Consider the following 12,712-nt stretch of genomic DNA (forward strand, 5'->3'; position numbering starts at 1 on the left):
TGCCCGGCTCAGCCCCCCGCGTGTGCCCGGCTCAGCACCGCGCCCCATGTGTGCCCGGCTCGGCCCGCGCCCCGTGTGTGCCCGGCTCAGCCCCGCGCCCCATGTGTGCCCGGCTCAGCCCCCCGCGTGTGCGCCCGGCTCAGCCCCGCGCCCCATGTGTGCCCGGCTCAGCCCCGCGCCCCATGTGTGCCCGGCTCAGCCCCCCGCGTGTGCGCCCGGCTCAGCCCCGCGCCCCATGTGTGCCCGGCTCAGCCCCGCGCCCCATGTGTGCCCGGCTCAGCCCGCGCCCCGTGTGTGCCCGGCTCAGCCCCGCGCCCCATGTGTGCCCGGCTCGGCCCGCGCCCCGTGTGTGCCCGGCTCGGCCCGCGCCCCGTGTGTGCCCGGCTCAGCCCCCCGCGTGTGCCCGGCTCAAGCCCCGCGCCCCATGTGTGCCCGGCTCGGCCCGCGCCCCGTGTGTGCCCGGCTCAGCCCGCCCCCCGTGTGTGCCCGGCTCAGCCCCCCGCGTGTGCCCGGCTCAGCCCCGCGCCCCGTGTGTGCCCGGCTCGGCCCGCCCCCCGTGTGTGCCCGGCTCAGCCCGCCCCCCGTGTGTGCCGGCTCAGCCCGCCCCCCGTGTGCCCGGCTCAGCCCGCGCCCCGTGTGCCCGGCTCGGCCCCGCGCCCCGCGTGTGCCCGGCTCAGCCCCCGTGTGTGCCCGGCTCAGCCCCCCGTGTGTGCCCGGCTCAGCCCGCGCCCCGTGTGTGCCCGGCTCAGCCCCCCGCGTGTGCCCGGCTCAGCACCGCGCCCCATGTGTGCCCGGCTCGGCCCGCGCCCCGTGTGTGCCTGGCTCAGCCCCGCGCCCCATGTGTGCCCGGCTCAGCCCCCCGCGTGTGCGCCCGGCTCAGCCCCGCGCCCCCTGTGTGCCCGGCTCAGCCCCGCGCCCCATGTGTGCCCGGCTCAGCCCCCCGCGTGTGCGCCCGGCTCAGCCCCGCGCCCCATGTGTGCCCCGCCCAGCCCCGCGCCCCATGTGTGCCGGCTCAGCCCGCGCCCCGTGTGTGCCCGGCTCAGCCCCGCGCCCCGTGTGTGCCCGGCTCGGCCCGCGCCCGTGTGTGCCCGGCTCGGCCCGCGCCCCGTGTGTGCCCGGCTCAGCCCCCCGCGTGTGCCCGGCTCAGCCCCGCGCCCCATGTGTGCCCGGCTCGGCCCGCGCCCCGTGTGTGCCCGGCTCAGCCCCCCGCGTGTGCCCGGCTCAGCCCGCCCCCCGTGTGCCCGGCTCAGCCCGCGCCCCGTGTGCCCGGCTCGGCCCGCGCCCCGCGTGTGCCCGGCTCAGCCCCCCGTGTGTGCCCGGCTCAGCCCCCCGTGTGTGCCCGGCTCAGCCCGCGCCCCGTGTGTGCCCGGCTCAGCCCGCGCCCTGTGTGTGCCCGGCTCAGCCCGCGCCCCGTGTGCCCGGCTCAGCCCGCGCCCCGTGTGCCCGGCTCGGCCCGCGCCCCGCGTGTGCCCGGCTCAGCCCCCCGTGTGTGCCCGGCTCAGCCCGCGCCCCGTGTGTGCCCGGCTCAGCCCGCGCCCCGTGTGTGCCCGGCTCAGCCCGCGCCCCGTGTGCCCGGCTCGGCCCGCGCCCCGCGTGTGCCCGGCTCAGCCCCCCGTGTGTGCGGCTCAGCCCGCCCCCCGTGTGTGCCCGGCTCGGCCCGCGCCCCATGTGCCCGGCTCAGCCCCCCGTGTGTGCCCGGCTCAGCCCGCGCCCCGTGTGTGCCCGGCTCAGCCCGCGCCCCATGTGCCCGGCTCAGCCCCCCGTGTGTGCCCGGCTCGGCCCCCCGTGTGCCCGGCTCAGCCCGTCCCCCGTGTGTGCGGCTCAGCCCGCGCCCCGTGTGCCCGGCTCGGCCCCCCGTGTGTGCCCGGCTCAGCCCGCCCCCCGTGTGTGCCCGGCTCAGCCCGCCCCCCGTGTGTGCCCGGCTCGGCCCGCCCCCCGTGTGCCCGCTCAGCCCGCCCCCCGTGTGTGCCCGGCTCAGCCCCCCGTGTGCCCGGCTCGGCCCCCCGTGTGTGCCCGGCTCAGCCCGCCCCCCGTGTGTGCCCGGCTCAGCCCGCCCCCCGTGTGTGCCCGGCTCAGCCCGCGCCCCGTGTGTGCCCGGCTCAGCCCGCCCCCCGTGTGTGCCCGGCTCAGCCCGCGCCCCGTGTGCCCGGCTCAGCCCCCCGTGTGTGCCCGGCTCAGCCCGCGCCCCGTGTGCCCGGCTCAGCCCCCCGTGTGTGCCCGGCTCCGCCCGCCCCCCGTGTGTGCCCGGCTCAGCCCGCGCCCCGTGTGCCCGGCTCAGCCCGCCCCCCGTGTGTGCCCGGCTCGGCCCGCGCCCCGTGTGTGCGGCTCAGCGCCCCGTGTGTGCCCGGCTCGGCCCGCCCCCCGTGTGTGCCCGGCTCGGCCCGCGCCCAGGGCCACCTGCGCCACGGAGAAGGTCTGGTACTTGAAGGGGACGTGCGCGGTCTCCCGGGGGCGCAGGAAGAGCTGGGGCGCCAGGCCGTCGCCCAGGCGGAACATGTCCTCCTCCACCGGCGTGTGCAGGCCGGCCGCTGCCTTCAGGTGCCGCCACTCCCGGCTGTCCACCACCAGGCTGTGGGGCAGAGCTGAGCGAGGGCGTCCCTGGGGTCCCCCAGGGAGGGCCCCACCCCCCAGCAGTCCCCACCCCTCCCAGCAGGCCACACCCCTCCCAGCTCCCCTCCCAGCGGCCCTCCCCTCCCAGCAGTCCTCACCCCTCCCAGCGGGCCACACCCCTCCCAGCAGACCCTCCTTCCCAGCGGGCCCACCCCTCCTAGCGGGCCCTCCTTCCCAGCGGGCCCTTCCCTCCCAGCAGTCCCCACCCCTCCCAGCGGGCCCTCCCCTCCCAGCGGCCCCCCCCTCCCAGCAGTGCCCACCCCTCCCAGCAGTCCCCCCCCCTCCCAGCGGGCTCTCCCCTCCCAGCGGGCCCCCCCCTCCCAGCGGCCCCCCTCCCAGCGGCCCCCCTCCCAGTGCCCACCTGAGCTCAGGGTTGTCCAGCTCGATGGTGACGGTGTGCGGCGAGTTGTGGGGGTTCCTGAGGGCGAACTCGAAGAACTCGGCGGTGCCCAGCGAGGCGCAGAGGGTGTGCTCCACGGTGATGGCCAGGCTCAGCGCGCCGGCGATGCGCTGGGCCTTGGTGCGCTCCCGGTAGGCGGCGATGACCTGCAGGTCCCGCGCGTGCTGGGCCCGGGCGTTCTGCTCGGCCTGCGGGACACGGGCGGCCAGGGCCACACCTGGGCACGCTCCTCAGGCTGCCGCTTCCCCCGCCTCCCCCGCCCGAGGCCCAGGTCTCTCCTGGGCTCACCCCCTCCGTGGGCCGGGCTGCCTCCTCTGGCTCCTGGGCCCCAGGGAGCTGGGGAGGGGGGTGGGAGGGGGGGCCCCGGGGTGCTCACCAGCACGCTCCTCCGGCCGCCCCGCTCGCTGCCGGCCTCCTGCGCCCGCACCGCCCGCATCCGCTCCAGCTTGCGCCTGCGGACGGCGTCCCCCTCCTGCGCGGCGCCCCGGGGCCCCTTGCTGCCCAGCGGCGGGGGCGTGAGCAGCATGGCGGCCAGCTCGCTGTCCACCTCCGCCAGCTTCTGGGCCTGCACCACGTTCTTCACCCCTAGACGGTCAGAGAGGGCCGGCGGTCAGGGTTCATCTCTGACCGGTGCAGCCCCGTGGCCGAGGCGCTCAGGGCCCCCCCTGTGGCTGCAGAGCTGGCCCTCCTCCTCGTCAGGTCACAGGTCAGGGAGCCCCGGCCTCAGTCCCCGTCCCCCCCTCCCCGTGAGGAGCCCCAAACAGGCCGCTCGGGGGCTGTTTCTCCCCGAGGTGCCAGGCTGCCCCCCGGGCGAGGGCGCGGCCCAGCGTGGTGACCGGGAGGCGGGCACTAAGGGGCAGTGGCGGCCACCACTCCGCGCCCAGGCCCGGGGGCGGGCACCCGACACCCTCACACCCTGCACGGGGCAGCCTTCTCCGCCGCGGTGTGCTCCATCCCCCCACCCACTTCAACCACACCCCCGCCCCCCGCCCCCCACTCACGTCTCGGGGCCCCGCGCGTGAGGAGGCTGCCTCCGTCGAAGCGGCCGGCTCCCTCGTTCGAGATGACCCGCAGCCTGGAGGGTGGCAGCGTGCCGGCCTCTCTCCCGCTCTGCTCACAGGGGTGACCTGGATGGAGGGGGCCCCCGTGAGACCCCACCGCCGGTAAGACCCTGAGGGCGCACCACGTGCCCACCAGTAGGCTGGCTGTCAACCAGCCCCCCTCCCTGACCCTCCCCCTCTGACCCTCCCCCCCTGACCCTCCCCTCTCTGGCCCACCCTCCCCTCTGACCCTCCTCCCTCTGACCCTCCCCCTCTCTGACCTTCCCCCTCTGGCCTACCCCCCCTCTGACCCTACCCCCTCTGGCCCTCCCCCCCTCTGACCCTCCCCCTCTGACCCTCCCCCCTCTGACCCTCCCCCCTCTGACCCTCCCCCTCTGACCCTCCCCCCTGACCCTCCCCTCCTCTGACCCTCCCCCCTCTGGCCCACCCTCCCCTCTGACCCTCCTCCCTCTGACCCTCCCCCCTCTGACCCTCCCCCCCTCTGACCCTCCCCCCTCTGGCCCTCCCCCCCTCTGACCTTCCCCCTCTGACCCCCCTGACCCTTCCCCCCCCCGGCCAAGCAGGGAGGAGACGGCAGCCTGCTCCAGGGCCCCGACTTCAGCACTGCCCTGGTCACCTCGCCCCTCCCTGCCGTTCAGAGCCACGTGACCCAGAGGGAGCACAGGTTGGCATGCCCGCAGCCCCAAGCCCGCCCTCCCTGCCACCAGCTCAGAGGTGGCCCAGGCTCCTGGCTCCACACCAGGACTGTTTCTGCTCCAGGGGTGGTGGCCACAGGCCTTGGCAAGCTCTGTGCCGGTCCCAGAGCACACTGCCCATCGCCCAGCAGGGGGCACATGCGCCTCCCTCGCTGCGGGCGGGGGACTCGGCCACACGGAGGGACTATCCGGCAGCACTCTCACCCTCCTGCGCCGAGGGGTCCCTGCAGCAGCCAGGCCGCCCCGGTCCCCGTCTAACCGCGGGAGCGCCGCCCAGTCTGAGCCTGAGGCACGCAGACCAAGGCAGCGCGCAGGCCGGGCGGGCCCACAGCGCAGGAAGCGCCAGTGTCCGGGCTCCGGCTCCCAGGGTCCCTGCGGCGTGGGGCCCAGGGCCACGCAGTCCTCTCTGGACAGACGAGGTCCCGGCTCCCTGTGCTCGTACTCACAATCCGCTGAAAAGCAGAGTCTGCGTGTGGGCAATGACCGAGGGCCCCGGGTCAGGACCCCACCTCCCGCGGGCTGTTTCCGTCTGAACCGGCTGCGCTTCCTGCCCGCACCGGCCAGAGGCCTATGGGGTTCCCTAGCAGGGCCCCCACCAGCCCTGCAGCCCCCACAACGCGCGGACCCCCAACTCCGGTCACTGTCACGGTGCACACCCACCCATCTCCTCCACCGTGAGGACGCGGGACGTGACCGCGGAGCCGGGCCGGGGGCAGCGCTCCCCTGGGGGCCGCCCGGGAGGCAGCCGGGACCCTGGGGCCAGGAGAGGACGGCCCCTGGACGCCTCCCTGACGAGGACAGGCCCCTGCAGAGCAGGCTGCCGGCGGCAGAGCCTGTCCGGGCCTGGACGCCTCCGGCCGAGGCCGCACTCCCGTGAAGGATCCACAGAGACCGGGGCCGCAGCGACGCCTCCCCCAGGCCCCGCGCGGTCGGAGCGCAGGAGGCTTAGCTGCCCCGGCGAGACCGGGCTGGACCGGCACCCGGGAGGCTCCCCATCGCCCGGTCTGGGGCCTGTGCCTGCTGCTGGTGCAGAACAGCACGTTTGTGCGGAAATAAAAGCTACAACAAACGCACGGAAGCGGCAGCACGGCTGCAGGTGCGGCGGGCGGCATGTGCTCGGCCTTTGTTAACCGCTCCCGCCGTCTGCGTGGCGTTCCGAGCAGATCTCTCCGGCTCTCCCCGAGCTTATCGCTCCCTCGCAGGCAGAGCATGGCAATGACAATTGGAGATAACACGTAATGGAGCTAATCTCTCTTCTGGAGATAAGATTGTGGCACGGAGTCGTGCACGGCACACGGGCGCGTGATTAAATGGAGAAATAACCACACAATCCTGGAAGCGGCCGCAGCTCCCGGCCCTGCGCTCCGAGCACCGGCTGCCGCTCACATGTGGCTCGTTTGTCCCGGAACCTAATGAGTGTGCGGCTCCCACACTGTCTGCTCCCAGCTGCCCGGACGCCGCACTGTAAACAAGCGGCAGAGCCCGCGGCGGAAATGAGCGCGCACCTGCCGGCCCGCCCGCGGCCTGGCCCACGGCCGCTGCTGACGCCGCGATGGCTCCTGGGGCCGCGCCGCCCGCCCAGGCTGTTCTGAGTGGAAAATTCCCGAGGCAACAACAGAGGCTGAGCCCTCCGGTGGACACAGCTCCACAAACCCCTCTGGCCTCCATTCTGCCCGGAACAGCCCGGCCCTGCCGCGGGCCCCCAGGCGGCAGAGAGGGCTGGTCACTGGCCCTCTGTCCCGAGGCCGCCTCTTCGCAGTCAGGGGCCTCGGTCACCCCAGAGCCGCCCCAGCCCAGATCCCTGCACGTGGAGGGGAGTCGGGGCTCAGGCTCCCTGCCCAGCCACTCTCGGGCATGTGGCACCACGGGGCGAAGGTTAAAGCTGGACCCTAACGGGTGCTTCGCACGCCCCGTCCCCAAGCTAACACGTCAGCAACAGTTCCCTCCCTCCTCGGAGACGGGGCAGTTCCGTCGCTGGCACTCCCAGGAGTCTCTCCTGGTGGCCAATGAGAGGGCTGTCACGGGGGCCTCGGACAGCACCGGGAACAAACGGGGGCTCAGCCAGGACTGACCACCCGAATCCTGATCAGAAATCAGGAACACAAACAGCTGGCCCAGGGCAGACCTAGAGGTCAAGGGCAGGCTCCGTGGCCAAGGGCAGGCCCAGGGCACAAGGGCAGGGCAGGCAGACAAGGCAGGCCCAGTGGTCACACTAAGTGTTTCTAGTTCCTGACGGTCCGATGCCCACAGCTGTGCTGCTCCGGGGGAGTCATGCTCCCGCTGGGCGGCGAGCGGCTGCCAGGAAAGCCTCTTACCCACGTTGGCCAAGGTCAGGTGCAGCAGGCCCTTCACCACCGTGTGGACGCCGATCTGCCTGACGCTGCCGGGCGCGGTCGCGGCTCCGCTCAGCACCATGGCGTCCTGTTCGTATTCGGTCGCCAGGACCTCGAGCTCGTGGGAGACCTGCACGGCCGGGCGGCCCTGGCGGAGGAGGTGCTGCGAGGAGAAGGCACGTCACCGCCCAGCAGACCCGGCCTGGCCCCGAGCCGGTGCTCCGGGCTGCCCTGCAAACTCTCAGTGGCCTGCCACGCGACACCCACCACGTCCACGCCCGGGAGCCGCCTCGGGAGCCCCTCCCTGGGGAGAGGGGACGGAGCGGCAGGACAAGGCGGAACACTGAGCAAACCCCAACTCTACTCAGAGCTCTGAACCAGCCCTTACAGAACCCAACGGGCAGACGGGCCCAGGGCCACGCCAGGCCGGTGCGGGCAGAGCCCCCAGCCGGGGCGGCAGGCCAGGCCACGGGGTCGGAGGAGACCTGGCGGCTGGAGCCAGGTAGCAGGACCTCCCACCGGCCATGGCCCCAGCGGGCGAGGGAGGCCACGCGGTCAGGCCCTTCCTGACCCGGCTCCTGTGCCGGAGCCGGCGGCCAGTGAGGCCCGGGGTGACGGGCACGGGTTGCCTCTAGCCCCGCGGGCCTCTGCCTGCGAGCCTCGGGCGGGCCGCCTCCTCTCTCGCCAGCGCGTCTCACACCAATGGAAGCGTAGGAACAGACTGCGCCCCAGCCTGGGACTCCTGCGTCCCCCACTGCCCCACCAGACTGCGCCCCAGCCTGGGACTCCTGTGTGCCCCCCACTGCCCCACCAGACTGCGCCCCAGCCTGGGACTCCTGCGTCCCCCACTGCCCCACCAGACTGCGCCCCAGCCTGGGACTCCTGTGTGCCCCCCACTGCCCCACCAGACTGCGCCCCAGCCTGGGACTCCTGCGTCCCCCACTGCCCCACCAGACTGCGCCCCAGCCTGGGACTCCTGCGTCCCCACTGCCCCACCAGACTGCGCCCCAGCCTGGGACTCCTGCGTCCCCCACTGCCCCACCAGACTGCGCCCCAGCCTGGGACTCCTGCGTCCCCCACTGCCCCCCAGACTGCGCCCCAGCCTGGGACTCCTGCGTCCCCCACTGCCCCACCAGACTGCGCCCCAGCCTGGGACTCCTGCGTCCCCCCACTGCCCCACCAGACTGCGCCCCAGCCTGGGACTCCTGCGTGCCCCCCACTGCCCCACCAGACTGCGCCCCAGCCTGGGACTCCTGCGTGCCCCCCACACCCCCACCCCCCAGGGAACGGAGAGGGCTGAGGGGCCAGGGAAGAAGAGGGATGAACAGACTTGGGTCTTCGTGTTTGGGGGGACGGGGAGTCACGAGGGAAGGGGTTACTGGAACTCTCTAGAAAGCAGGATCCTGAGCCCGGCCAGGCCCCCTCCCCGCCCTCGGAACCAGGCCCCGGGGCTGCCTCGGACACGGACGTCCCCACCGAAGGAGCTGGTGACCCTCCTGGCCACTCTGCCTGTGGCCACTGAGAGCGGAGCGAGGGACCAGCCTGAGGGGACGCAGACCGTGACCCCGTCTCCGGAAGAGAGAGCTCAGGAACCAGGACCCACCGGCCTGCCGGGACCCCCCCGCCCCGCCCCGGAGCCGCACCTGCAGGGGCACGGCGGCCGAGCCCACGAGCAGCAGGGAGTCTCCGTCCCACACGTCCACCTGCAGGCTCTGCGCGGCCAGGTAGCGGGAGAACCAGCGCCGCTCGCCGGGCCGCAGGAACGCGGGGTCCACCCGGAACCGCAGCTGGAAGCCCGGAGGCCCTGTGGAGAGGCCCGTGAGTCCGAGCCCGCCGGCCTGTACCGCCCTCACCCCGGCTGTCATCCGCTCTGGCCCTGTACCTCCTGCTCCCGTCACAGCTACAGCTTAGCAACCACACTCATCACCCACGTCATCAAAACCCAGATCACACCGGGGACGGCACGCTTTCCACAGGTCCACCAACTCCGCCCGAACCAAGACTGATGCTCCCCCCGGACTGGTGATCAGGGCACGGCGGGGAGGGGGGGGGAAGGGCCCCGGGGCTGCAGGAGTCCGCTCAGGCGCAGGCATCGGGGAGAAGTTAGCCAGCACCTCCTGTCAAAGCTGGACATTCCCCCCACACAGAGCTCAGCACACGCCCCAGAGACCTAACCACTCACCCCCCCACACACACACACACACACACACACACACCCTGGACCTAAGCAGCAGCCCCGCGGGGGGCGCAGGCCCCTGGCCATCGGGCTTGTCACTGAGAGCTGGGCGCCCGCATGGCATCATCATTCATCCCAAACTGACAAAGCCGCCGCCGAAACCGCCAGGAGGTGCGGTGCAGGGAGCAGCCATGCTGGGACCACATTCAAACATCCCCCTCTCCATCCATAATGGAACCGTATTCACGAAGCCCCCCGCCGAGCAGAATATTAACTCCATTAACTCGGGGAGGAGGGGGCGAGTGTTTACCCAGCATCCCATGCGGCCTGGGCCAGGCTGCGGGCCTCACCCCACCCCCAGCCACCTCAGCCCTGTGGGTGCCCACCCAGCAACGTCCCCTCTGCTCCCCTCAAACCAGAGCAGTGCTCTCTGGGGAGGACAAAGTGGGGGTCGGGACAGGGACACAGCGCTGGGGGAGGACACGGCCCTGGGGGAGGACAGAGCCCTGGGGGGGGGGGGGGCACTGGGAGGAGGGGATGGAGTGAGGACCACAGGGGACAGCTCACAGGGCACTCCTCAGGGCGGGAAGTTACTCCCTGCGGAACCATCACAGTGACACACGATAACCGTCTGTCAGGTCTGGAGAATGTACAACCAGGAGCAAAGTCAGCGTAAAGTGAGCTATAGCTGACAGCAACGCTGGGACTGGTTCGCCAACTGCAACAAACGCATCAGCCACACAAAGGCAAGACGGTGATATCGGGGAGACCATGGGGTGGGGAGTATACGGGAACCCCACCATCCCCTGTAAAACTAAAACTGCTCTAAAAAAAAGTCTATTAATTTTAAAAATGCTGGGAACTGTGCACTTCATTGTGTGGATATTTCACCGACAAAAGATAATCTGTCTCCTTTTTTTTTGGTTAATCTTCACCCAAGGACGTTTTCCCATTGATTTTTAGAGAGTGGAGGGGAGGGAGGTCGATGGAGACACACACACACAGTGATTGGTTGCCTCCTGCACCAGCCCTGACCCAGGCTGGGGATTAAGCCTGCAATCCAGGCGCGTGCCCTTCACCAGAAATCGAACCCTAGACCCTTTGGTGCATAGGGTGGTGCTCTAACCACTGAGCACACTGGCCAGAGCAAGATAATCTCTCTCTTTTCTTTTAATCTCTATTGTTCCCACCTCAGGCCTTCGCCCACCACTGTCCTCGTCCATAGATGTGAGCTCTTTGCCCAATCTCTTCCCGCACCCCCTACACCCCCTTTCAATGCCCCTGATTCTATCACATTCACCACTTTGTGACAATCTCTCTTAAGTGAGGCTCAGGAGCAGCTCGGCACTGAGACCTAAAGGAATGGCCTGTCCAAGAAGGAGGGGGGGCACCAGGCTCTCACATCGATGTTTCTCTCTCTCCCCTCCTCCCTCCCATCCACTCACTCTCCACACGTAATGGACAGAACACCCTCGGGTGAGGGTTTAAAGACACAGACTGAGCGGCAGTCCGCCTCACCGGCATCGGCGGCGCCCGCGGGAACCAGGATGTGCGTCAGGGGGCCCGGGCGGCCCTTGCCGGCGCCGTCCAGCGGGAGCAGCTGCAGCCGCGGGGTGGTGGCGGGCGGGAAGCGGTAGAACTGGAAGGTGAAGTACACGGTGCGCGGCCACGGCGTCCCCGGCTCGGCCTGGGGCACCCTGCGGCCGACAGAGCCGAGGTCAGTCCGCGTCCTCAGCGGAGGGCGGGCTCCGTCACCCCGAGAGGGGCCGGCAGCACCGCGTGCCCGTCCGTCCGCACCAAGGGGCACAGCCGGGCCGGAGCGGCCACAGGCCCGTCCCTCCGTCCGCGGGGACCTGGCACGGGGTCTGCCGCGCAGACGCAGGAGGGCACAGCCGGGCCAGAGCGGCCTCGGGCAGGGAGCACACCTGCTGAAGGCCAGGAACTGCAGCACCACCTCGTCGCCCCGGAGACGGTCGGCTTCCTCCTTCTGGGGGTCGAACTTCACGGGGTCGGCAGGGCTGACGGCCGCCGCCGGCTGCTGGCTGGCGTCCAGGATCTCGGGGAAGCCGGCGGCCTGCAGGAGCGCCAGGCTGGCCCGCGAGAGCCGGCCTCCGGAGCTGCAACACACAGCCGCTCAGCGCCTGGGGCGGCCTGGGACGGCCTCCGGGGACGGCCTCCGGGGACAGACTCCGGGACAGCTGGGCTCAGAGGGCCCATGGCACTTGTTTGCTGAGTTCCGCCCCCCCACCCCGAGTCTCCCTCACCTCCGGGCCTGGGCCCCCACCACGATGGGGGCGTGCATGGGGGTGAAGGGCAGCTCCTGCAGCTGCTCGGCGACACAGGGTCCCGGGACCACAGGCGTGGGGCTCAGGTCGGCTTCCAGGTGCACGATCCCGCCCTCCAGGGGGCGCTCCTGCTGCCGGGAGAGGCAGGTCAGGCCCGGGAGGCTCCGTCCAGGCCACTTCTGAGAGCCGACTCCGGGCGGGTCCCCAGGTGACAAGGGATGGAAGGAAAGGCTCTTCTAGGCCATGGGAGGGGGTCCTCTGCCGCCCTGGAGCCTCATCTTCATCCGGCTCCCTCCCGTGTGCAGAGCCCCCGGCGGCGTCCTGCCGCCTCTCCACAGAGCAGGGCTCCACCGAGCACGCAGCCCAGGCCCAACGCTCCTGTGAAATCCCGTCCCCCGTGTCCCCAGGAACCCACCATGGCCCCGGCCCCCCGTGTCCCCAGGAACCCACCACGCCCCGGCCCCCAGCCAGGGCCGGCGTGCTGGCAAATCACCGCCTTCCCAGTGCCAGGAGCCCCACCGGAGGAATGGGGCGCACTTACCGCCCGGGCCCCCGCGGGCTCGGAGCCGGCGGGCTGCTGGGAGGAGGGCTTGTCCGGGCGGCAGCGTGTGGGGGACGGTGGGGAGGCTGTGAGCTGGGACAGGGACAGCTGGAGGGAAGAAAGCCTGTGAGGTTAGCCACTCAGGGACCACTAGGGGGCCCCACCCACGCGGGCGCCACCACGGAAGGCGCCGAGGCCCGCAGCCTCCGCCCAGCAGCTGCTCTGGAGCCCACGCAGTGTCCTTCATTATGGGAGAGAGGACTCTGACCTCTCTGCCCGCGGAGCTGGTAAATGCAGCCACGAGGACAAGCAGCGAGGACAGGGAGGGCCGGGGACACAGGTTCTCACAGGCGTGGGCGGCAGGGTCCTCTCTGGGTCTCCCCTCCCCCTGGGCCCGTCGCCAAGGCCCTTCCGGTTCTGACCAGGCAGCCAGAGCCGCTTTGCCACGCAGGCACCTGCCGCGGGCAGGACACCCACGGGCAGGTCTGCCCTCCGACAGGCAGCCCCGACGTGCTGGGCGGTGCCGTCCCCCAGCACAGCTCGCCGCTCCCTGGGCAGCGGGGACGCGGGCCTCTCCCCACAGGGCGTGAGCAGAGGAGGGTGAAGACCAC

The 12,712-nt window shown here is 71.9% G+C and overlaps 1 protein-coding gene across 3 annotated transcripts in view; it reads right to left on the bottom strand.

Annotated features, from left to right (window-relative positions):
* The window catches only part of NPHP4 (nephrocystin 4), a 46,083-nt gene that overhangs the window by 7,639 nt on the left and 25,732 nt on the right, over window positions 1–12,712 (bottom strand). For 2 of the 3 annotated variants that reach the window (XM_045570537.1, XM_045570538.1), the window contains exons 14-23: window positions 12,102–12,209; window positions 11,540–11,691; window positions 11,201–11,392; window positions 10,794–10,972; window positions 8,743–8,903; window positions 7,082–7,262; window positions 4,012–4,137; window positions 3,387–3,595; window positions 2,972–3,198; window positions 2,398–2,569 (exon numbers count right to left, since the gene is read on the bottom strand). In XM_045570537.1, coding sequence (XP_045426493.1) covers window positions 2,398–2,569; window positions 2,972–3,198; window positions 3,387–3,595; window positions 4,012–4,137; window positions 7,082–7,262; window positions 8,743–8,903; window positions 10,794–10,972; window positions 11,201–11,392; window positions 11,540–11,691; window positions 12,102–12,209 — 1,707 coding nt within the window. The remainder of the gene's footprint in view (window positions 1–2,397; window positions 2,570–2,971; window positions 3,199–3,386; window positions 3,596–4,011; window positions 4,138–7,081; window positions 7,263–8,742; window positions 8,904–10,793; window positions 10,973–11,200; window positions 11,393–11,539; window positions 11,692–12,101; window positions 12,210–12,712) is intronic. The other variant, XM_045570539.1, reaches the window with a different exon arrangement.

This window comes from Pipistrellus kuhlii, unplaced genomic scaffold, assembly GCF_014108245.1.
Source record: "Pipistrellus kuhlii isolate mPipKuh1 unplaced genomic scaffold, mPipKuh1.p scaffold_m20_p_34, whole genome shotgun sequence".
NCBI lineage: Eukaryota > Metazoa > Chordata > Mammalia > Chiroptera > Vespertilionidae > Pipistrellus > Pipistrellus kuhlii.